Source organism: Sprattus sprattus (assembly GCF_963457725.1).
Source record: "Sprattus sprattus genome assembly, chromosome: 11".
Classification (NCBI taxonomy): Eukaryota; Metazoa; Chordata; class Actinopteri; order Clupeiformes; family Clupeidae; genus Sprattus; species Sprattus sprattus.
Window position 1 is genome coordinate 9,488,656 of NC_137909.1, and position 21,934 is coordinate 9,510,589.

The 21,934-nt window shown below is 41.0% G+C and overlaps 1 protein-coding gene across 3 annotated transcripts; it reads left to right on the forward strand.

The window, feature by feature from the left end:
• Positions 1–6,710: 6,710 nt before the first annotated feature.
• On the forward strand, positions 6,711–21,170 carry smpd4 (sphingomyelin phosphodiesterase 4). 3 transcript variants are annotated; one of them, XM_080847713.1, is made up of 20 exons: positions 6,711–6,746; positions 7,508–7,581; positions 7,739–7,825; positions 8,615–8,751; positions 8,929–9,004; positions 9,138–9,246; positions 9,717–9,769; positions 9,964–10,112; positions 10,242–10,374; positions 10,511–10,582; positions 14,889–14,978; positions 15,848–15,996; positions 16,306–16,396; positions 16,625–16,722; positions 17,120–17,283; positions 17,757–17,959; positions 18,231–18,461; positions 18,630–18,761; positions 20,129–20,257; positions 20,469–21,170. In XM_080847713.1, exons 2-20 carry the CDS (start codon positions 7,543–7,545, stop codon positions 20,778–20,780), a joined length of 2,454 nt encoding a protein of 817 aa, XP_080703839.1. In that variant the 5' UTR covers positions 6,711–6,746; positions 7,508–7,542; the 3' UTR covers positions 20,781–21,170. The 3 variants fall into 3 exon arrangements, with proteins under 3 accessions (XP_080703839.1, XP_080703838.1, XP_080703840.1); XM_080847712.1 differs by lacking the exon at positions 6,711–6,746 and adding an exon at positions 6,934–6,967; XM_080847714.1 differs by lacking the exons at positions 6,711–6,746; positions 14,889–14,978 and adding an exon at positions 6,934–6,967.
• The last annotated feature ends 764 nt before the right edge of the window (positions 21,171–21,934 follow it).

Here is a 21,934-nt window from a genome sequence, read left to right on the forward strand (position 1 = left end):
AGGGGCCATGTCAACCCATACTATCACCAGTCATTACATGTATAGCGCCAAAAAATTAAAAATTAAAAAGCAAAAATTAGGTGTTTTAATCGAATATATGTCAAAGTGCTCGAAAAATTACCAAATTTGCCAGGGACATCAAGCCTGGAACCGTCCATCTTCGGTAGAGTTTTTGTCCATGGATGGAGCAAACTGGCTCTGTAGCGCCCCCTAGAACATTGCAAAAACTCCTGCGCATTGGGGTTATTTTGGCGTAGCTTGACTGAATTCGGTACACGTCTTGATCATGCCTGGACGCACCAAAAAGTCTCTAGACGCCATGGTGGCAGGTCCACAGGAAGTCGGCCATTTTGAGTGGAAGATGCGTTTTGACGACGTTTGAAGAACTCGCATCTGATCGAACTCCTCCAACAGCTTTAATGGTAACGCCTTGAAATGTGGTCCGGCTACTCTTCAGCCATGGGCGACTAAAAGTTATATTGGATTTTCTCATTAGTCGGAAGGTGTGGGCGTGGCAGACCCTCAAACTTTGCCAACTTGTTAGTGCTCGCCACAAAACACAAAGTGTCTTATAACTCAATCGCATATATGACAAAGTGCTCGAAAAATTACCAAATTTGCCAGGGACATCAAGCCTGTAATTGTCCATCTTCGGTAGCGTTTTTGTCCATGGATGGAGCAAAATGGCTCTGTAGCGCCCCCTAGAACATTACAAAAAACCCTGTGCATTGGGGTTATTTTGGCGTAGCTGGACGGAATTCGGTACACGTCTTCATCATGCTTGGACGCACTAAAAAGTCTCTTGACGCCATGGTGGCAGGTCCACAGGAAGTCGGCCATTTTGAGTGGAAGATGCGTTTTGACAGCGTTTGCACACCTCACATCTGATCGAACTCCTCCGACAAATTTAATGGTAACGCCTTGAAATGTGGTCAGTGGTTACTCTTCAGCCATGGGCGACTAAAAGTTATATAAGATTTTCTCATTAGTCGTAAGGTGTGGGCGTGGCAGACCCTCAAACTTTGCCAACTTGCCAGTGCTTGCCACAAAACACAAAGTCTCTTATAACTCTTGCGTACATTGTTTGATCCAGAGAAAATGTCTTAGGGTGGACGCTGGATCCAGCCCGAACGCGTTCATATGCCTGACTGATATCACCTATAGCGCCACATGTTGGGGGTTGGAAACTTCACTTTGTTTCCAAACCTCTTTATTTGACCTGTTTTAACAAACTACATTGCAAAAGAAAAATATACCAAAACAATCCACAAAAAAGTAGTACACAAAACATTACATAACCAAATCATCAAAATTTCTCACAAATAATTCCTTAAATACATAAAAACACAAACCAATTTACACACACAAAACACATAAAAACACTGACAACCATGACTCATTCTGTGCCAAAACCTACTGAACAGTTCGGCGGTCATATTTTGTAACGCATTGCGTTACGTCTAGTTTTTTCATTTATTGTATATCTGTTAAGGGTAAAAAACTTGTCTCATGGTAATTGGTCAAAAAAAGTTAATAAATTAGGGTAATTCAATAGCCTGGATACCAGCCCGAACCCCGCCCACAACATTTTTGGTCTGGGAAGTTCGGTCTGGCTCTGTGCAGTTGGGGATAGAGTATCAGCGTCCGGATTATGCCGTACCAATCAAATTGTCAGAGCGGGCTTTGTACGATGATGGACAGATGACCAACCAATGCTTGAGTTGATTAGATAGATAGATTAGAAATCGTACCAAGATGGCGGCGTCTCGGGAGCCTGTTAGTGGGACATATTTCATGTGATTTAAGCTATTTACACGACTTTTTTATGTCTACATTGACTTGGTTAGTTGTGTATGAGCAACACGAATGTTGCCGAGGATTGTAGGTCTTAACTGAAGCGCTCTAGACCATTATTGATAGGTTATTGCTAACGACAAAAATTCCATTGAAACACATAGTAGCTAGCTACCCTTGCTGCTAATAAGTATGTGAGCAGGCATATCTCACATATATTGACAGCGCATTCATTTTGAAAGAGGAACAGAGAAACGCGATGAAGGCATTTGTCGATCGAAAACATGTTTTTGCCGTCCTTCCTACGGGATCCGGTAAAAGTTTTAATGTATCAGATGGTCATACTATGTTGCTCTGATTGGTGGTAGGTATCCAATTGAGCAAAAAGGCTTTTTTTTTTCTGGTTCGTTGAAACACGCCCCATAATCAGAGCCCAATGGGTCAGTATCAGACTCATATTCTGACTAGAATTATGAGTATGACATCGTCAGGCTAGTAATTCAATTTAATAAATTGGAATTTTAATGTTTGTTTGTCTGAACACAACAAGGATAAAAGGTATTCTTTAAATGTGGTAAAATGTTCACTTCTTATGTCTCAAATACTTTATACAGTACAATACTTTATGTCAGTAAACTGTTTGCATAGTAAATGTGTCGTGGAGATATTCTATGAACTCTGCAAGGGTGCTAATCATACAAAATCACTTGGTACAAACACAATTTCATTTCATTACCCTGCAGAGGCCCCTTCATAGTATATTGAAACTTTGTGTACTCTGTGTTGGAGTGGACATCTGAAACAAATGTAGTTTTTTGCCATCAGTATACAAATTTGTATACAATATTTCTAGGGTTTATTATTGTTCCTTGTGTTCACACTATCTTAGTAACACCATTTACAGCCGCGGAAAAAATTAAGAGACCATTTAAAAAAATATATCAGTTTTTCTGGTTTTGCTATTTATTGGTATGTGTTTGAGTAAAATTAACATTTTTGTTTCATTCTATAAACTACTGACAACATTTCTACCGAATTTACCGAATAGCCGAATAGCTAAATGCTTTAACTTAGGAAGAGATCAGAAATCAATATCTGGAAACACCGCATCTTTTTTGCTATTTTGACCAATTGTCATTTTTCTGCAAATAAATGCTCTAAATGACAATATTTTTATTTGAAATGTGATAGAAATGTTGTCAGTAGTTTATAGAATAAAACAAAATGTTAACTTTACTTTAACTCATACCAATAAATAGTAAAACCATGAAACTGATAATTTTGAAGTGGTCTCTTAATTTTTTCCCGTTTGTATGTAGGCTGTATGTGGAATGTTTATAGCATATTCTCCATGTGTTGGAGTGGACATTGTTTGACGGAAAACATTAGTGGTGATGTTAACAATGATCTTCCAACTATATGAGTCATTATGATGTTCAATTTGTATCTGGACATGCTGTTGGTAGGCTCTGAACATGCTGTTGGTGGGCTGAGGCTAAGTGCTAAGGTAATTACTCTGCCAAATAAGTTCAACCAGTTTGATGGAATGTTTGATGTCATTTTGGTCTATATTTCAAATAACCCCTATTTATGTTAAACATATGCAAAGTCAATATCACATTTATAAAATATTAGATTATGTTCTAGTGTGTTCCAGTCTTCTGATAACAATAAAGTTTTGTTATTATGCTGTGTTGAAATGGCGTATTCCTTTTAATAAATCATAAATTTGAGTGTGAAAATTGTGCAGGTACTGCTCATTCTAATTATTGAGAATACACATACAATTATCAAACATGATCTTATATTTTGAGGTACACAGACATATAAGTTGGAGATCTCAGTTTCTTCTGCCCAGAGGTGAAACTGAAACTGCTGCGGTTTTGACCCCTTTGGCTTTATTTCATATTCAGACTGCATTTAACTCCAAGGCAAACATTAAATGTAAAGGATCAAGACTAAGGTAGCTTTGATTGCTGTAGTCGGGGGCCTCACAATGAATGATTATTTTCAAGTGTTGTATCTCCCTATCTCATTGAAGAGCAATACCTAGCTTGGCCATGAAGTACAAATATTTGGATAGTATAGGGGCAGCTAAGGACACAAAAAAATATGTATTCAATGGAACTTTCTCAATAAAAACAATAACAACAATGGCAGTCATTGACGGTGAGAATTATTTCAATTGTAATAAATGACAACGATCTACTGACTAATGAATGGTGTGCAGTGCCTTTTTGGTATGTCCATTGTGGGATTGTATGGCTAGATAATAATTTTGTTAGTATTTCTAAAATCACTCATTAATGTATTGATTGTTGATTAATTCCTTTTTCTTTCCTTTCCATCACTGATATGAAGACATTTCATCAAATGTGTCCCTCCTCTTGGAATCTCAAATGAACTTTGGAGGGCAAGGTAGATTTGGTATTCAAATTATTAATTAGGCATTTATCTGTTGGCGTGAAGCCGACACATCGGCTAGGTTTCCACACATCCTGATGAATATTGATGTAAAAGTTTTATGCTTGGCAGAGGCAAGGTCAGTAGAGACAGCAGCCTGTAGTAACTCATGACTGTACACTGAAAGGGTTAATCTTATTATGCCCTGTCAATAGGAAGCCAACTGAAAATAATTGTATGTAAATAGTGTTGTAAATCAATATTATCCTCCTGGTTGATTTGATTTACAGCATGTACAGATATAAAACTCATACACTATGGGATGCAGAGGATAAAAATAAGTGTAGGGCCCAGCTGTTTCACAGGAAGGGTGCCAGTTGTAGCTTGTCTGGTGCCCTGAGCAAACTCCCCCTTCAGCGTTGTTTTCCCCTAACAAGATACTGATTACAGATCCGGAAGAGGCGGAATTCAATGCACATTCGGTAAAAGAATCTAAATTTCAAAGCCTTTGCACTCAAAGTTTGGGGTTTGATGTGAACTACAGAGTAGAGACAACAGACTGCATTACACCAAGGATTGGTTGTGATGACTCAAACTTGAAACGAATAGCAATAGGCCATGGAAACCTTCATAACGACATACCCTGTGACTGTGATTTCATTATTTCCCTTTATGCACTGGAGACCATGAAATATGTTCCATGATTAAAAGGGAGAATCAACCCTCATGTCCTCTAAAATACTACAATGATTTCATCCAACCTTTAGGTAGGGAAAATAAAAGCAAAAGAGTCATCCACCAGAGATAACTCAAAAACAGACTGGTAGTTTGTGTTAATTCACCTCATTAGTGTTACAAGTAAAAGAGATTTGTTTTTTTTATTAATATCCAACAGAAAACACATGTGCTTGAATAATCTTTTGCTTTTTTCTTTACTACTAAAGGTTTATTTTGGATTCACTTCACTGTGAGATCTTGCTTAGCTGTCATTTTCTGTTTCATTTGAAATAACTGACTTCCATGCAGTTTGATTTCATTAACTTGTTGGAAAAGAAGGACATGAAACATAGGCTGCAGACAATTTGAAGCTGAGCTATCTTGGCATATTTCCCATGTGATACAGGCTAGTTGCTCACCTTGCTCTGAATGTCTGTCCCTCTCTACTGCCAAAATAAAATAATTTACCAGCACTGCCCTACTTTTTCAATGACAAGGGAACAAAGAAGTGAAGTGGCCCACCCACAACTGAGTGTGTTTATTTCCATCTTTCGCTTGTATTGATTATAATTATCCGCTAAATGAATGTCTTAGACACCCTATCTGGTCCAAAAAAAGGGACCAAATTCAAGATAAGGTCATCAGAATACAAAAATATATATTTCATATGACAGAGTTGGATGGAGCTTTTCAAAAATGTGTTATTCAGATAAACATGCAGCAGTATTTCACCACATGTACCTGTTTAACAAAATCAAACAATAATATTATATGATGGCATTTAACAGCAAAGTCAGTAGTGATCCTGGTGTTAATAGGTTAAGTGCAACAGACTAAGCCCTGACAACATCAGTTCACAGGCGTTGTGTCAGTGCCCTGGTGAAGGAGACAGTGATGCGCTGTTGAATGCCGGGGATATGACTGTAATAACACACTGCCCTAAAGTGCTGAAATTAAAATTATTAATAAGTCATTGATTTATCATTCTGACATGTAGTCTAATTTCCCCGAGGAGTGGAGGGGTTCCAAGGGTATTTGAGAGGGATGAATGCACTTCAATTAAAAGGGGATGTAATGTGTTGTGTAGAGCATTGGGTCGTTCTCTGAAGAGGACTTTATCAGCTTACTCCTCGAACAGGGGAGCTTGTCAGGGTGAAAGCAGGATGAAGCACACCAGCTCAGAGCAAAATAACTCATAAACATTCTCACACGAAGTACGGAGTCAGCCTCCACCATAAGAGTAGGCCTATATCTCTTTTCTTTTCCTATAATTTAGCTCCCAGGAAGTGGGTTTATAAGGTTTGTTTGTATGCACTTGTTGTAGGCTAAGCAGACTCATATTGATAGGCTAGCCTAAGATCTAAGAATTATTCAATCAAGACCCAAATAGCAAAACCTCTACTCAAAGTCAGATTTCTTCAAGCAAATTTGTTTGCCTGATAATATGGACAACCAGAGACTTGACAATACTGCCACCCACTTACCACAAATGGCGTTGCAGGTCAAAACCGCTCAAGTGACTCAGAGTGTATGGAAAAGCAAATTAAACTAAATGCATGCATACACGCTTGAGCATGTTAAAACAATATAGAGTACCTGTTCAGTGACTTCGAACAGACAAATACACGACAAACAAATTATGTGGATTAGTTGTCCTTAAGGTTAGCTGTGGCGGAGTTTCAAACATCAGATGCTGCAGTTTTAAGGAGGAAATGACGCAATTGGTACGTTTGCATTTTTTTTGGATGCAACCGCGGCACATTGGAACTCTATTTGGTGATAAATGACCATCGGACTATTTCTTAAATTAATCGTGCCAATCTACTTCTGTGGTAAGACCAATAACTATTAACGTTACCTATTTACCTAAAATATTGATGTGTTACATTTCAGGTTAGGTTAACTTAACTTACATGTGAGTAGTTACAACAATACTGAGTTCCTACGTTAACATGAGCTTCCTGACGTAGTGCCAGCAGACAGGGTGACTAACTTCGCTAGCTAGCCAACTGACTGCAACTTAGCAAGCAACTGACCAGCATCAAAGCCTGGTGTAAGTAACGTGTAGCGCTAGCTAGCATACCTTACCATTGCCTTTACTCCAGTCTGCTTGCTGACAAGTTAAGTTAGGCCATAGGGTTACTTCATAGGGGAATGATCTTGTGCCTAGACGGCGAGTTAGCTAGCTAGCACACCACCAAGGCAAGTTCTGGAACAGACTTGCTATCGGTTATCACTTGCTAACGTTAGTCCGGCAAATAACGTCAGCCGCTGCTAGATAATGTTTGGTATCTTCTCTAAGGTCTGTGTATTTAGCGTGTGTTAATATGTCTATATACTAGTTTTCTGTCAGCTCACAGCTGAAGGATACCTCATTCGGTCACTCAGGTTTTTAGCCCGGTAGCTAAAGACGTTGGCAATTAACAGTAAGCTTGTTAGCTGGCTAACTTAGCAATGTTATACGTCATGTTCGTATTATGGAGTTTGCAGTTAATCTTACGGTCTTGGCGTGTGGCTTAATGTACCGGTAGACTCTGCACTATTGTTGTGTTCACAAAATGTACTTTTTGAGACTACCCTTCTGCCCATCCAGGTGTCCGAGAGTAAGTTTCTGACATCTGAGTTCCAATGGCCGGTCCCGTGCTGCAACAGCCCAGTTATTTACTGGTATGTTTTTTTTGTGTTGCTGTTTGTTTTTCCTCTTTCTGCAAATGTTATGTCTTAGTTGTCTGTACATGAAAAGGGGTTTAGGCGTTGCTGTAATGTTATATGGTATGAGAACAGTGTACCTGATATTAATGTCGTGGTCCCTTTGATTTTACAGGCCAATTTGAGAGCTGACTGGACCACAAAGCCTTTATTACAACGATGCCAAGAACTGGTAAAGGTGATAGAGGATTACCCTGCAAAGGTATGTCATTTCTAAATGCCTTCTGGTCAAATAAAATGACTCATGGACCTATCATGGTCATGGATGTTGAATTGAGTGGATAGGCAGTGGATCCTAGTCACTAGAACAATTAGTCCAAGTTCAAAGTTATTGTTTTTTTGTTGTTCTATGTTACCCTTTGACCATTCTGAATATTTCATTACCATGTTAGACATTTCTTGTAACACTTGCAAACCTCTAGGATTACCAACACAACTGTCCTTTGCATCCTGTGCTTTAAATAAGACACCCAGTCGGGGTACATCACCGGCAGATATATGACAGATTTCAAGGCATGTCAATGCCACCTCGTTTGAACACGTACTAGACAGTAACAGCTGAGAGGGTCGGCAGACGCCTCTGTGTGTTCATGCGTGGCTGAACTGGCTTAACGCTGACTGTCTGCTCTCCAATTTTACGCTGTGCTGTTGTCAATACCAGCCATTCTGTTGGTTTAACCTCTGCCTTGGCAAGTTGATGCACATGCTTGTGTCTGTGCCAGGAAATTCAGTGTAGTTATTGCAGAACCTAGTCTAAGGTTCCATTATCTAGCTAGGTGTCTTTGTTTTTTGTATTCGTTTTCACATTGGTATGAATGTACTGTAGTGAACCAGACGGTTATAGTTGTCTTATTTTCTCCAAATCTGCTGGTGAAAAAAGTTCTATTGTGCTATTATTATTGATGGGAATGGGCTTTCTAGAATGTTTTGATGCTTAACATGGCTGTTTAAGCTGTTTTATGTTCTTGGATATTTGTCTGATCCCATTTAGGAGCTGCATCTCATCTTCCCTTGGTTGGTGGAGAGCATCTTTGGCAGCTTAGATGGTGTCATTGTTGGCTGGAACCTGCGCTCTCTGCCACTCCGCACCAATGAACATGGGATTGTCATGGACTTTTTGGACCCCAGGTTTGTTATGATATTACTGGGTTATTTTCTAGAAAAACTATTGTTTCTGATTTTTCAATGTGTTCAGCTGAATAGAAGATTGTAAAAAAAACATTTGTGGAGAATACCCTCTCAATGCATCAACTCTTCCCATTTAAACGTAAGATTATTTATGTATCTCTGGATGTTCATTAACAGCGGGCCAATGATGAAGCTGGTGTACAAATTACAAGCAGAGGAGTACAAGTATGAAATGCCTATCAGTTATCTCCCAGTAAGTCCTCATGAAATGACCACTGCTTATAATTAGGTTGTGTTTGGATGTCTACCATATCAAATTTCATATGTAGAATAGTTCTCTCAGTTAGTGCAGCCTTTGAGCTTGACCATGTTCATGTCCCTTGCAGGGCCCTGTAAAAGCATCTATACAAGAAGGAGTCCTCCCAGACAGCCCTCTCTTTCACAACAAGCTCCAGTTCCCTGTGTCTGGCCTGCTGTCATTCAGTATGTCTCTCAGTATCCTTAAAGCCTCCTGAACACTGAGATCAGTTGAAGTGTTCACACTTCTCTGGAGTCAGGTTTTTAAACATTTTTTAAACAATTTAACCTTTTTAGGCCAGATTGCCATACAGATAGCTTACTAATTTTGCTAAAGTAGGCAGACCAAGAAGCCATTGACTGCAGTGTGTGGTTCAGGGCTGTGCTCAATAAGTGTGGAATGAGCACAGCCCACTAGCTGTTGGAGCTGAAGTTACAGCAGTGACAGACTCTGGTTACAAGTCAAGTCATGCTTGGCTCAATGTCAGTCTAAAAACACAGTCTCTTAATGCATAATATTAGTCATTTAAGGGTAAAACAAACACATGTATAGTATATTTCAAATGAGTAGCCCCCTATATCATTTCCTACCCCTTCAGGTAGCCCTTGGTCCCAACAATGTTGGAGACCCTTCAGGTAGACTATTGGATTTCCTTAACCTTTCCCAGATCCTTTTGAGTACTACATGTTCAATTTTGCTTCAAGTTTACTCTCACCAAAGGTAAGAAGACATGTTTTTCTGAGAGTATATACTATAAAAAATATATTTTGATTAAATATGAGCCTTTAGCAAAACCCTTACACACTGTTCACCAATTCAATGGTTTAAATTAGATCTTGCTGAACTGAAGCCGTTCCTTTTCCAAGACAATTACTTGTTTTTCGCCTGATTTTCACGTCCTCCCTTTATCACAGACCTACACTACTACGAATGCCACCACCACAGACAATGCATACTTTGTGCTGGTGGACACCTACCTCAAATATTTCCTGCCTACAGAGGGCAATGTGCCATCTTCACCTTTCTCTGATACAAGAGGCACTGTGTCCCCTCCTGCGCCAAGGTAGCCTCTGGGCATGCTTACAATGATCTCTCCATCTCTCCCCCTCTTGTTTTCTTTATTGTGATTCCTAGAGCAATAGCCAAGTAACTTGTATACTTTGTATTGAGATGTTTTCCTCATAACCCTTAGGTCTCCCAGTGTTCCGTTTGTCGGGTATGGTGCACACAGCACCAGCCTGCTGAAGCGGCACATTTCCCATCAGCCTTCAGTCAATGCTGACCCAGCCGCCCAGGAAATATGGCGCTCAGAGACGCTTCTACAGGTGAGCTGCTTTCATGATTCGGAGTTCTCTTATGGTTCAATTGGTTGACCCTGTGATATTGATAAACAGACCATAAACTGTGTGTGTGTGTGTGTGTGTGTGTGTTGTGGCTTTGGTGTGGCTGTGTCATTTGCAGGTGTTTGTGGAGCTTTGGTTGCATCACTACTCTCTGGAAATATATCAGAAGTTGCAGTCTCCACAGGTGAAGGTAAGAGCATGTTCAAACTCTTCATCACCAGGTCCTGCCCCGCCTGCTGCACTGCCCCACGCACGGCTGATTGGCTGAAAACTCCATAGACACACCCCCTAGCCCCTTACTGCCCAAAGCTGTCCTTAAACCTCTGCACAAGCTTCAGGTCCAATCCCCTGTGCCCTGCTGCTGACTAGTTCGCACATCACACAAACACAGCCAACCAACTGTGGAGTTCACAGAAAAAAACTCGGTATCACATTTAAGTCTTAAGTAAACTCCTGTGGACGTGGCTACGTTTAGGTCTGCGCATGATGCAAATTTTGTCACCGCGGGATGGTCCGCGCTGCACCAAAATTTTGTGTCCACGTGGACAATTTATAAAGAACTGGCCCGGGGTCAAGAGAAAACAAAATCCATTTACGCTCTTAATTCATTTAGCATACGCTTTTATCCAAAGCAACTTGCAGTACAGACGCACATTTTCATTACTATGTTTGCTGCCTGTGAATAGACTGACTGGAGACCCGCTGATCAAATGAGAATTTCATGCTTCAGCGAGTCATAGCTGATCAGATTACCAGCGATGGTATTTCGCGCGTACAGTGGGGAAAATAAGTATTTGAACCCCTGCCGATTTTGCAAGTTTGGCCACTCGCAAAGAAATGTGTGATCTAGAATTGTAATGGTAGGTGTATTTTAACAGTAAGAAACAGAATATAAAAAAAAAAATCCAGAAAAGTGCATTTTATAACATTTATGACTTTATTTGCATTTGATGAGTATTTGAACCCCTAGCAAAACATGACTTAGTACTTGGTGGAATAACCCTTGTTGGCAAGCACAGACGTCAGACATTTCTTGTAGTTGGTCACCAGGTTTACACACATCTCAGGAGGGATTTTGGTCCACTCCTCTTTGCAGATCCTCTCCAAATCCTTAAGGTTGCTTTTCAATGGGAGGGAATGAGGTTCAAGCCCAGTATTCCACGTTACATGGCCCCATCCATAGTCCCCTCGATGCAGTGGAGTCGTCCTATACCCTTGGCAGAGAAACAGCCCAAAGCATAATGTTTCCACCACCATGCTTGACGGTGGGGATGGTGTCATATTCAACATTCTTCCCCCTCCAAACGCGGCAAGTCTAGTTGATGCCAAAGAGCTTGATTTTGGTCTCATCTGAACACATCCTGTGTCCCAATCCTCCTTAGAATCATTCAAGTGTTCATGTGCTGCCTTGAGCAGGGGGACCTTGCGAATGCTGCAGTACTTCGAAGAATTACGGCGTAGTGTGTTGCCAATGGTTTTCTTGGTGACTGTGGTCCCAGCTGCCTTGAGATCATTCACAAGCTCCCCCTGTGTAGTTCTGGGGTTATTCTGCACCTTTCGGATGATCACCTATACCGCATGAGGGGATATCTTGCATGTAGCCCCAGACCTCGAGCGGGTGACAGTTGTTTGGTGTTGCTTCCATTTATGAATAATCGCACCAATAGTTATCTGCTTCTCACCAAGGTGCTTGCCAATGGTTTTGTAGCCCATTCCAGCCTTGTGCAGGTCTACAATCTTATCTCTGATGTCCTTGGACAACTCTTTGGTCTTGCCCATGGTGGTGAGGTTGAAGGTGTGAAGTATTATTCTTTGGACAGGTTTCTTTTATACAGGTCACCAGTTGAGATCAGGTATACCTTGTTAGACCAATAGAAGCACACAAATCTGTGTGCTTCTATTGCACATAACTGGCCATTGGGAGCCTGAATTCTTGCTGTTTGCTTGGGGGTTCAAATACTTATTTTTTGCATCAAATGCAAATAAAGTCATAAATCTTGTAAAATGAAGTTTTCTGGATTTTTTTTGTTGATATTCTGTTTCTCACTGTTAAAATACACCTACCATTACAATTCTAGATCACACATTTCTTTGCAAGTGGCCAAACTTGCGGAATCGGCAGGGGTTCAAATACTTATTTTCCCCACTGTATATGGGCAGAGAAAACTGTAGACCTATAAAACATTTTCATTAGTATGTTTGCTCCCTGCCACTGGTATTTTAAGGTAGTTAGCTATTGCTATTAAGATAGAGGAGTACACAGTTATTTATGAACAAGCAGAAAACCATAGACCGTTAAAAAGTAACAGTCTTTGCGGTAGATTCACGCGAAGTAACAATATTATTTTAAATATTGTGATTAAGCTGGTGCGCTGAGAGATGTTTCTGCAAAAGCAGACTAGTATACTTTGGAGACGCCCATGCACACATCCATGTCCACATTGCACAAAGCCGTGTCCGCAGAAGCATACTTGAGCCTTTAGCCATGTCTCTTCCCCAGGCACACTTTGTTTTCTGAGGTGTGCATACACTATCCTGTAGGAGGAACCTTCTCCCACACTGCTACAGTTTGTGACCTACACACGTAGCAGAGCTATGTGTGAGCCGCATACACTGTACACTGAAGTGCACCAATTCCTTGAACTGTTGATTTTTGCTTCTCCCTTTTTGTTGCTGTAAATTTCTTTGGTAAAATGGACTGCGTATGACTGCCATCTGCAGTCTGTCTTGGTTGTGTATATCTTGAATGAATACCTCCATCTCTTCTTTAGTAAATGGGGTCATGTTTTGACAAAAAGGGCAATACGTATACGAATATGAATCACACACCTTTCTAGGCTTCATTTCAGTGATGTTCAAGCCAACCAATCTAAACTAGAACATGGGAACTTCCTGTCTGAAGATGTTTTTGAATCACCTGGCCGCGCTTTCATTTGGAAGATGGCTGGCGCTTTATTTTGTATTTAATTTATTTTGGGCAAAGCGCAGAGCGAAGGGACTACCAATTTGGCATGTGAATCTGGTAGTAACGCTGTAGCTCTTTCTGTCTCCATGTCTGTCTCTCATCCATCTGCTGGTCCGCTGTCGCTTGGTGTTTGTCTTCTCTTCCTGCTCTCTGATCATGCATGCTGTGTCTGTGTGGCTACACGGTCTGCTTTGTGTCTGCTCTGCTCTGCTCTGTTGTGGTCCCTTGCTTGAGGAAGGCTCTCCTCTGACTCTCTGGTTTGTGCAGCTTACGAGCTCCTGCCATTTGACCGCCCCATTTAAGCCTTGATCAGTCATGACTTGTCTAGCACCCTCTCATCAAACATAAGTCCTAGTTTCTTCCTGGTCTTCTGCTTCTCGCTAAGTGAACATGAAAAACTATGTCATGATATCCATTGAGCATCTTGAAGATGTGGTTTGTTGCCATGGAGACTGTGAGGTGCAGTAACCCCTTTATTCATATGTAGAACATCTGCCACTGACTAAAGTAGGTCTTTGACATATATTTGTGGTAATGGGCCTATCATTAACTGGCCTTCATTACTGTTCACATTGAACAGATAAGCCTTTAACGCTAGGATGGCCAATCATTTCACAGAAGATCTGATCCACAGTATCGGTGTATTACGTTTCTCTGTAGTAATGACACTCTTAAAATATTTAGCAATCACAACCACATATGAGGAAATTGAAAATGCTGTAGAAATGTAAGAATCGTGACCACATTCAAGTTAACATTCAGTACTTACACGCTGTGCCTAAATTGCTTGAAGGTGGACCACCACTCAAACCGGCTTAAGGGGATAGCCATTACCCCTACATAGTGCCAGCCTCCGTTTCAGCTCCAGACTCTTTACAAATGAGAATTTAGTACTATATGTTTTTATTTGGATTTCTAATTAACACATTTTTTTTTCGAATCACAAAATGCAGTAATGCCAGTGGGCATCAGCCTTAGCCATTCTAGCGCTAAACATTCACTTATTGCCATGACTTAGATTTTTACCACAAAGTTGGCCAGTGCAAGGCAAATATTGCCTAAAGCCTGGCTAAAGAGACGAAGATTGAGCAGAATAATTATTTCTGCACTCTTTATCAATACAGATCAAAACAGTCTTGTAAAGTACCAGTCATAGATGGGGGGAGGCCTTCTTCATTGCACACCACCGCCAATGCATTTTGTGTGGTCAGGATTGTTTTTGTGTTATCTCTGTTAAGTGTTGTGTGTTTTGTTTGCAAACATTTTTTTTTTTTAAGTTCTGAATGTTTCTTTTCTCTTCTTTTGTGGATTTGCACTCTTTATTATCGATCTATCCTTTTTTCCTTTTTCTATTCTCATGTTCAACCTCCTCCTCCTCTTCCTCCCCCCGCCCCCACTCCTTTCTTCTCCTTTCCTTTTTTCTCCTACCCCTTCCTACCTACCCGTTTCCCCACTTCCTTTCCCCTATCTCCACCCCTTCTGTGTTTGTGTCCTCCTCCCTCCTGTTATTGTGATGGGCGTGCTCCTTCAGTTGGCGTTGCTGCAGTATCGCCTCAATATGTCCAGCATGCCGTGCCAACCCCCTGCCCTGCCGGGCCCTGGGAACCACCACACCTACCAAGTATTTTAACCTTTTCATTCCTCTCAACTGTTTTTGCAAACAAGCGGTTCGGGAGGAGTGCTTTGCTCACAGTGCAGTGCTGTAACATGGGGGATGTAGGGTTTGTTTTTAACCCTGCTGCCTAAAGAGGTTTCTGAGATTGTGGATGGTGCAGGAGTAGAGAAAACAAAGTGTTGCCATTATGTTTATTGCTTTGTTTGTGGTTTTTGTTCTCCTTTTTAAGTGCCTTTGTCCATTATTTTCTTTTATTTCTTTTTTTTTTTTGCTTTTAAAGAGCCACAAAATTGCCCATGATAAAGCTGTTTTCTGTCCATCAATTGTAGTTATGAAGTGAACTTGTTATTGGCCAGTCCCAAGTTTAAACATCACTTACTTTTATTATGGTGAAGGTTGAAAAATTTGATGGTGAACAATCTCATTTAGAAACTGCCAATGTGGTTTATTGGAATACAAAAATGTGTGTGGAATACAAAAATATCTTCTAAGCTTACACTGGTTTTCAAGAGCGGTCATGCCCAAGACACAAATGATACTCTTCTCTCTGATAAGTGTGCATCTTCAGCAAATGATCCAACCCATGTGCTACAGATAAACTGTATCACTGAGAGGGCGAATGCTGTCAATGTTTTGCAAAGCTAATTCTTGTAGTTAACTGTTGTATGAGGAGTAATGTTGATATGGTGATCGCCTGTTTATCTGAACATTGGAGAGAATTGTTTTGGGTTGTTTGTGCAATTTCTTTATGATGTGCACTGCCTTTAACATGTGCAGACAACACACAGGTTAAATCCTATCAAAAATAATGATGAAGGACTGCACTTGTCCTCCTGTAGATTGAATATTTCTCGTGATCGTGTGTGTGGTTGCAGGAGCCCTTCAGCCCCACGGAGGAGCACGTGCTGGTGGTGCGGCTGCTGGTCAAACACCTCCACGCCTTCTCCAACAGCCTGAAGCCTGAGCAGATTGCATCCTCTCCCTCCACTCACTCCCACGCCAGCCCTCTGGAGGAGTTCAAGAGGTGAGCAGCTAAACACTGACACTCTTCTTTAGTTAGTAGTAAGCACAGCCTCGTAGTTTATTCTGAAATATTCACGATGCATGTGTTTATCTCTGAAAACAAAAAAATTGTGTGGGGGGGGGGAGGAGAAATAGTTCTCTATTTTTTTGCAAAATTCCATTTCACATTAAGTTGATTTGACTTTGTCGAGATGTCTGGTATACACTAATGCATGCATGAAATGTCAGTTGTTTGCAATCTGTATGTTGGCTGTAAACCCTGTGCCATTTCCTGAGTAATTCTGCATCTTTTTACCCTGTGTGTTCCCAGGGTGGTGGTCCAGCGGTTTGTTCAGCAGAAGCTGTATGTCTTCCTTCAGCATTGCTTTGGGCACTGGCCTTTAGATGCCTCCTTCAGAGCGGTATGTCTTCCCTCATCAGGACCTCATCACACATGTTGGGCATATTACTCAGTATATTGTATTGATTGTGTTTGTGAAGTTATTTTATGTTAACATTCAAAACTTTAGGGAAATGTTAAATATATACCAATATATTGGACATGTGACCTGCTAGTAAATCAAGGGTGGTGTACTGTGAAGAAGAAATGTTATAATGTAAATAAACCTTTGGGTTCACTGTCTATGAAGGTATTAGAGACGTGGTTGAGCTACATCCAGCCCTGGAGGTACCCAGGAGAGAAGAACCAACCAGCAGATGGCCAGATCAGAAGTGTTCCAGAGAAGTGGTACTTCAGCTAGCTTTGCACCCACATATTATAACTGATGTATAAATAACCACATCAAATAGCTGTTTATACAAATGACAGCATTTTTTGGCTATTTCTGTGATGTGTGTTTATAAATAGGAGTTTTTTGATGTCTTGATATCTGGTCCTGTCAGGACTGAATGGATATGCAGGTTTGGAAGCGAGAGATTGATCTGTGGCTTCTCAAAGATTATACCTGTAGAGAGACTTTGAAGTGCTAATTTCCTCTTGACTACCATCCTTTTCGAATAAGTCTGTATTTGCTGTTTTGAACTTGAGCACTTCAAAGCAATCCAGTTCACAAATATTCAAACTCCTGCAGCTGATCTTCACCAGTGTGGTATGTAATGACCTCCTCCATGTCTGTCCTTGGCAGGGCCTCCTTTGTGCAAGAAAATCTTCTGATGTACACCAAGCTCTTCCAGGGCTTTCTGAACCGAGCCGTACGCACAGACTTGGTCAACGCCAAGAATGCTCAGATGGTCTTCAGGGTGGCCAAAGTTTTTTCTCCTCCCAACTTGGCTGACATGATCCAACAAGGTCTGTAAGGATTCATGTTGTAATCACACATCAAATGTATTCAGTCCAAGTAAGACAAAGTTCTCTCTTAAGTGGTCTTAAACTTTTGACTTGTGATTGGACATTACAGGCAATGCTCAGTATTATATATATTTAGTACAGCTTATGAGAAGCAGTGTTGAATCAAGCATGAGATACTGTGTGTTAGCTAGGCTGAAACCCACTTTGCCAGCCTGTCTCGGCAAGGAATTGGGGAGTGAGGCATAAGTACTGCACAGCTCTTACTTACTGTCATCACCCAGTCAACCTCTAGCCTTGCCCCTCAGTTGATTTTCTATGTTTTCTGGGGTGGGGGGGGGGAAACTGAAATATTTTCCTGCAAGAGGCACTGAAAAAGCTGCATGTTTTGTGGCCAAGTCTTAGTCTGAAATGGTTCTCTCACTTGTACAAACAGTGTTGTCCTCCTCTTCCTCCTCCTCCTCCTCCCCCCTCAGCTGAGCAGCTGTTCCTGGAGCCGGAGCTGCTCCACCACCGACAGCACCGGGTCTTTCTCACACCGTCGCACGGCGGCAGCTTCCTGTCCTCCCGCCAGGCTGTCACCACCGACACCGTCTTCAAGGTGAAGAGCCATGTGTACAGCCTGGAGGGCCAGGACTGCCAGTACAAGCAGATGTTTGGCAATGAGCTGCGGGGCACGGTGAGTGATGAGGGTTCGAAAGATGATGGGCCATTGACTGGCACCTTGAGATGTATCTGTTAGAATGCTCTCACTGAACCCAGTAGAGGCATAGTGAAGTCATTAGGAGTTTCGCCTGAGGAATTCAAAGCCTAGACATAGATGAATAGCACACGTTTTGAATTTCAAAAGGGAATGAGATGAGTATGTCAGAAGACCACTCCCTGACTGGAACACAAAGACCTTCTGTCCTCTCTCTCATAATTTTTTTTCTTTTCATTACCTGTATCAGGTACTTAAACTGGTGCAGATCATCGCTCAGGCACGGCAAACGGCCAAGAGAATATCAGATCACTCTGCCGAGGTGGCTGCCAACAACTCCTTCTTGTCCTGGTTTGGCATGGGCCCACCGGAGCTCAACAACACCTTCAACGGGGGCGAGGTGGACGACATGGGCGAGTGCGTGAAGAAGACGCATGAATTCCTGGACAAGGCACTGGATTGCCTGTGTCAGATCTTCAGAGTAAGTCCGTGTGATAACTGCTATTTCTTTGTTTTGATTTCTCTGCCCCTTTACAGAGTCAGAAATGGGCCTCCGTAAACACCATCACAGTATGTGTTGTATGTGAATTTGATTACTGTTGATTGTTCTTAATGAGAAAAATGTACATGACATTCTTTCATCTTGTAGCTGAATGCTGGACAGCTGTCCCAGGTTATGGCCAATATGGCTTCAGCAGAAGACGACATGGGATCCAAACAGATGCCCGACTGCATTGTGGGAGAGAGTGGCCCCATGTTGACGGACCTGGGCAGGATGCAGGTGAACCACTAAAGGAATATTAAGCTTAGTCTTCACCATGCACGTTCCCCGCCCCCCCCCCCCCCCCTTTTTTTTAACACACAACTTTATTTGCTATCACTGCCTCCTGGCTCTTCCCATTATTACCATGGCTAGAGATTGAGGTGTTGGAAAAACAGTATTTTATGGTATTGTTGGTATTGTTTGTACCAAGTAGAATTTGAGAAATATAAACACTAGGTGGCCCAGAATTATGGCCTCAAAATTATCAGTTTCTCTGGTTTTACTATTTATTGGCATGTGTTAAAGTAAAATGAACATTTTTGTTTTATTCTATAACCTACTGACAACATTCCTTACAATTTTCAAATACAAATATTGTCATTTAGAGCATTTATTTGCAGAAAAATGACAATTCAAGTCAAAATAGCAAAAAAGATGCAGTGTTTTCAGATCTTGAATAATGCAAAGTAAACAAGTTCTTATTCATTTTTAACCAACGCAATACTACTGTTTTACCTTAGGTGAAATAACCTTGATTTACAATCACAGCTTTCATGTGTCTTGGCATGCTCTCCACCAGTCTTTCACATCGCAGTTGGGTGACCTTTATACTACTCCTGGTGCAAAAATTCAAGTGGCTTGAAAATAAAAAACTTTTTTTTTTTGGTCCCTGTAGGTAAGACATGTTGATCCTTGGCTGTTTTCCAGCACGTATCAACCTCCATGTGGTTTTCCTTTTGATTAGATTAATATCGTCAGTCATAGACTTAGGGATGACCGTCCATTATTCCATTTTGTCACTGAGTGAATGTGAAATGTAAGTGTAATGATGACATTACAAACCTGTGGAGCCATCAAACAAAGCCGAGCTGCTTGAATTTTTGCGCCAGGAGTAGTATAAAGTCACCCAACGGTAAAGTGAAAGACTAGTGGAGAGCATGCCAAACACATGAAAGCTGTGATTGTAAATCAAGGTTATTCCACCAAATATTGATTTCTGAACTCTTCCTAAGTTAAAACAATAGTATTGCATCGTTTAAAAATGAATAAGAACTTGTTTTCTTTGCATTATTCAAGATCTGAAAAAACTGCATCTTTTTTGCTTTTTTGACCAATTGTCATTTTTCTGCAAATAAATACTCTAAAATACAATGTTTGTATTTTAAATTTGGTAGGAATGTTGTCAGTAGTTTATAGAATAAAACTGAAATGTTCATTTTACTTTAACTCATACCAATAAATTGTAAAACCAGAGAAACTGATCATTTTGAAGTGGTCTCTTAATTTTTTCCACGGCTGTATATAATTGTATTGTATAATTGTATAATTTTGTGGCCATGACTACTGTTGTGTACAGTGATTCCAACCCCCAACCTCTGTTACAGATCATCAACGGACAACGCAGATTTGAGATTGAATACCAAGGGGACCCAGAACTTCAACCTATCAGGAGCTATGAGAATGCATTCCTTGTTCGGCTCCTATACCAGATGTCCTCTTTCATAAACAGAAGGGTAGGTATTACAACCAAATGTCCTGTGTTAAGGTCCTGAAATGTATTAAAACAGATTTGTGTAATAGCCAGGCTATAGCCTGGTCTATAGGTAATAGCCCATACAATGTGTCTCCAATCAATATGCTGATTTGATGCTCGTTTAATGGAACAGAACTGAATTGGGATGTGGTTTAATCTATTACCCTTGTGTGTTCTCGTTACACCTGCAGTTTGGTAACCGCATGGCAGCGCTGTGTTCACGGACGGATTTCCTTGGCTCTGTTGGACGCCACTACCTGAGATGCCCCCCAGCCTCACGACACAGCCCACCCACACGGCGTAGCCTGGAGCGCCACACGCGACCGCGGCTAAGCCTGCGCGGACTGGCCAGCTACCGCACACTGCTCTCAGTCCTGCTCCTTTACCTGTTGGCAGCCCTATTGTCATTCGGTCCCCTCTCCAGCACAGCCCTCATCCTTGTGGCCGGCCTGCTCTATGAACTGCTCACTCACCTGTTGGCGGAGAAAGTCAAGTCCCATTAAACGTTAGCGTGTGTAAAAAGAGCCCAAGACAAACTGTGTAGACTATCATACACTGCACTTTTGTGAGTGTGAGGGTCTAGACCGGTATGAGAAGTTAGAGTTTTTATTTATTGATCTGGGGTTTAGCTCTACCAGAGGAGATATGATATTTCCTCAAACTTTGGTCTTGTACAGTTTATATTCATTTAAGGCGTTCCCTGGCTTTGCTTTTTTTAAGCCACGTCTTATAATGAAACCAAATAAGTGGTTCAGTTAATTTTAGCTAATTTTTAATCAAGTGTAGAGTGTTAATCAGTTTTGCATAAGAGGAGCTCATGGCTGATTGTTGTAAATTTAATACCAACTATGTGTTATTTGCATTTGTTGCTGAAACTGAAGCCTTTATCTTGACTGCCAAAATTTGCACTCACATTTTTTTATAAACAAAATGAAAAAACTTTGCATGAATATTTGTTTTTGTGATGCTTAGTGTACTACAAATAACTTCACAGATATTCCAACTGCAAGGACATGACAGATGTGAATGTTGACCTGAAGAGGGAATCAAATAGTTGAAACTATTTAAAGAGGATCTATTTTTCCAGAGTAACCACTTTTTTCTCAGCTGCCTAAAACGCCTCATTGGAATACCATCCCATTTCCTTTGGTACAAGATGACACAATCTCTTAACACAAGCCTTATTACACACTTAGCTGACCAATCTCAGCACACCAGGCTAATTGGGAGGAGAGGGGGGGGGGGGGGGGGGGGATGAAAGATGCAGGAGCTTTAACAGTATTTCAGATAGGATGTTCAAACATGTACAGTACAGCAATCACTGATATTCTTTCACTTAGGCTGATTCAAACGCAGCATTATGAGAATGCTTGTGTTTTTGGAACTCTGAAGTATGTAAATATTTTCTAGAAGACCCCCCAAAATACATTTATAAACATTAAAAATAAACATTAATAGGCGCTCTTTAAATGTCCCAATTATCATGTCAGTGAAATGTGTCTTTTGTAGTGTAAGGACAAGTCTGGAGACTGATCTGCAACAAACACGCCTGAAAAGAATATTGTGAACGTTGTTCTCCAATGAGGCGATTGTATAGCACTTATCCAATCACTGTGACACTATTATGAAGTAATAGTCACGCCTTATAGATCGCTTG

Coding starts and splice junctions, on each gene's coding strand:
- smpd4 (XM_080847713.1), top strand. CDS start 7,543: ATGGCCGGTCCCGTGCTGCAACAGCCCAGTTATTTACTG. Junction 14,979..15,847: donor GGAACCACCACACCTACCAA/GTATTTTAACCT, acceptor GTGTGGTTGCAG/GAGCCCTTCAGCCCCACGGA. Junction 18,762..20,128: donor CGGACCTGGGCAGGATGCAG/GTGAACCACTAA, acceptor CCTCTGTTACAG/ATCATCAACGGACAACGCAG.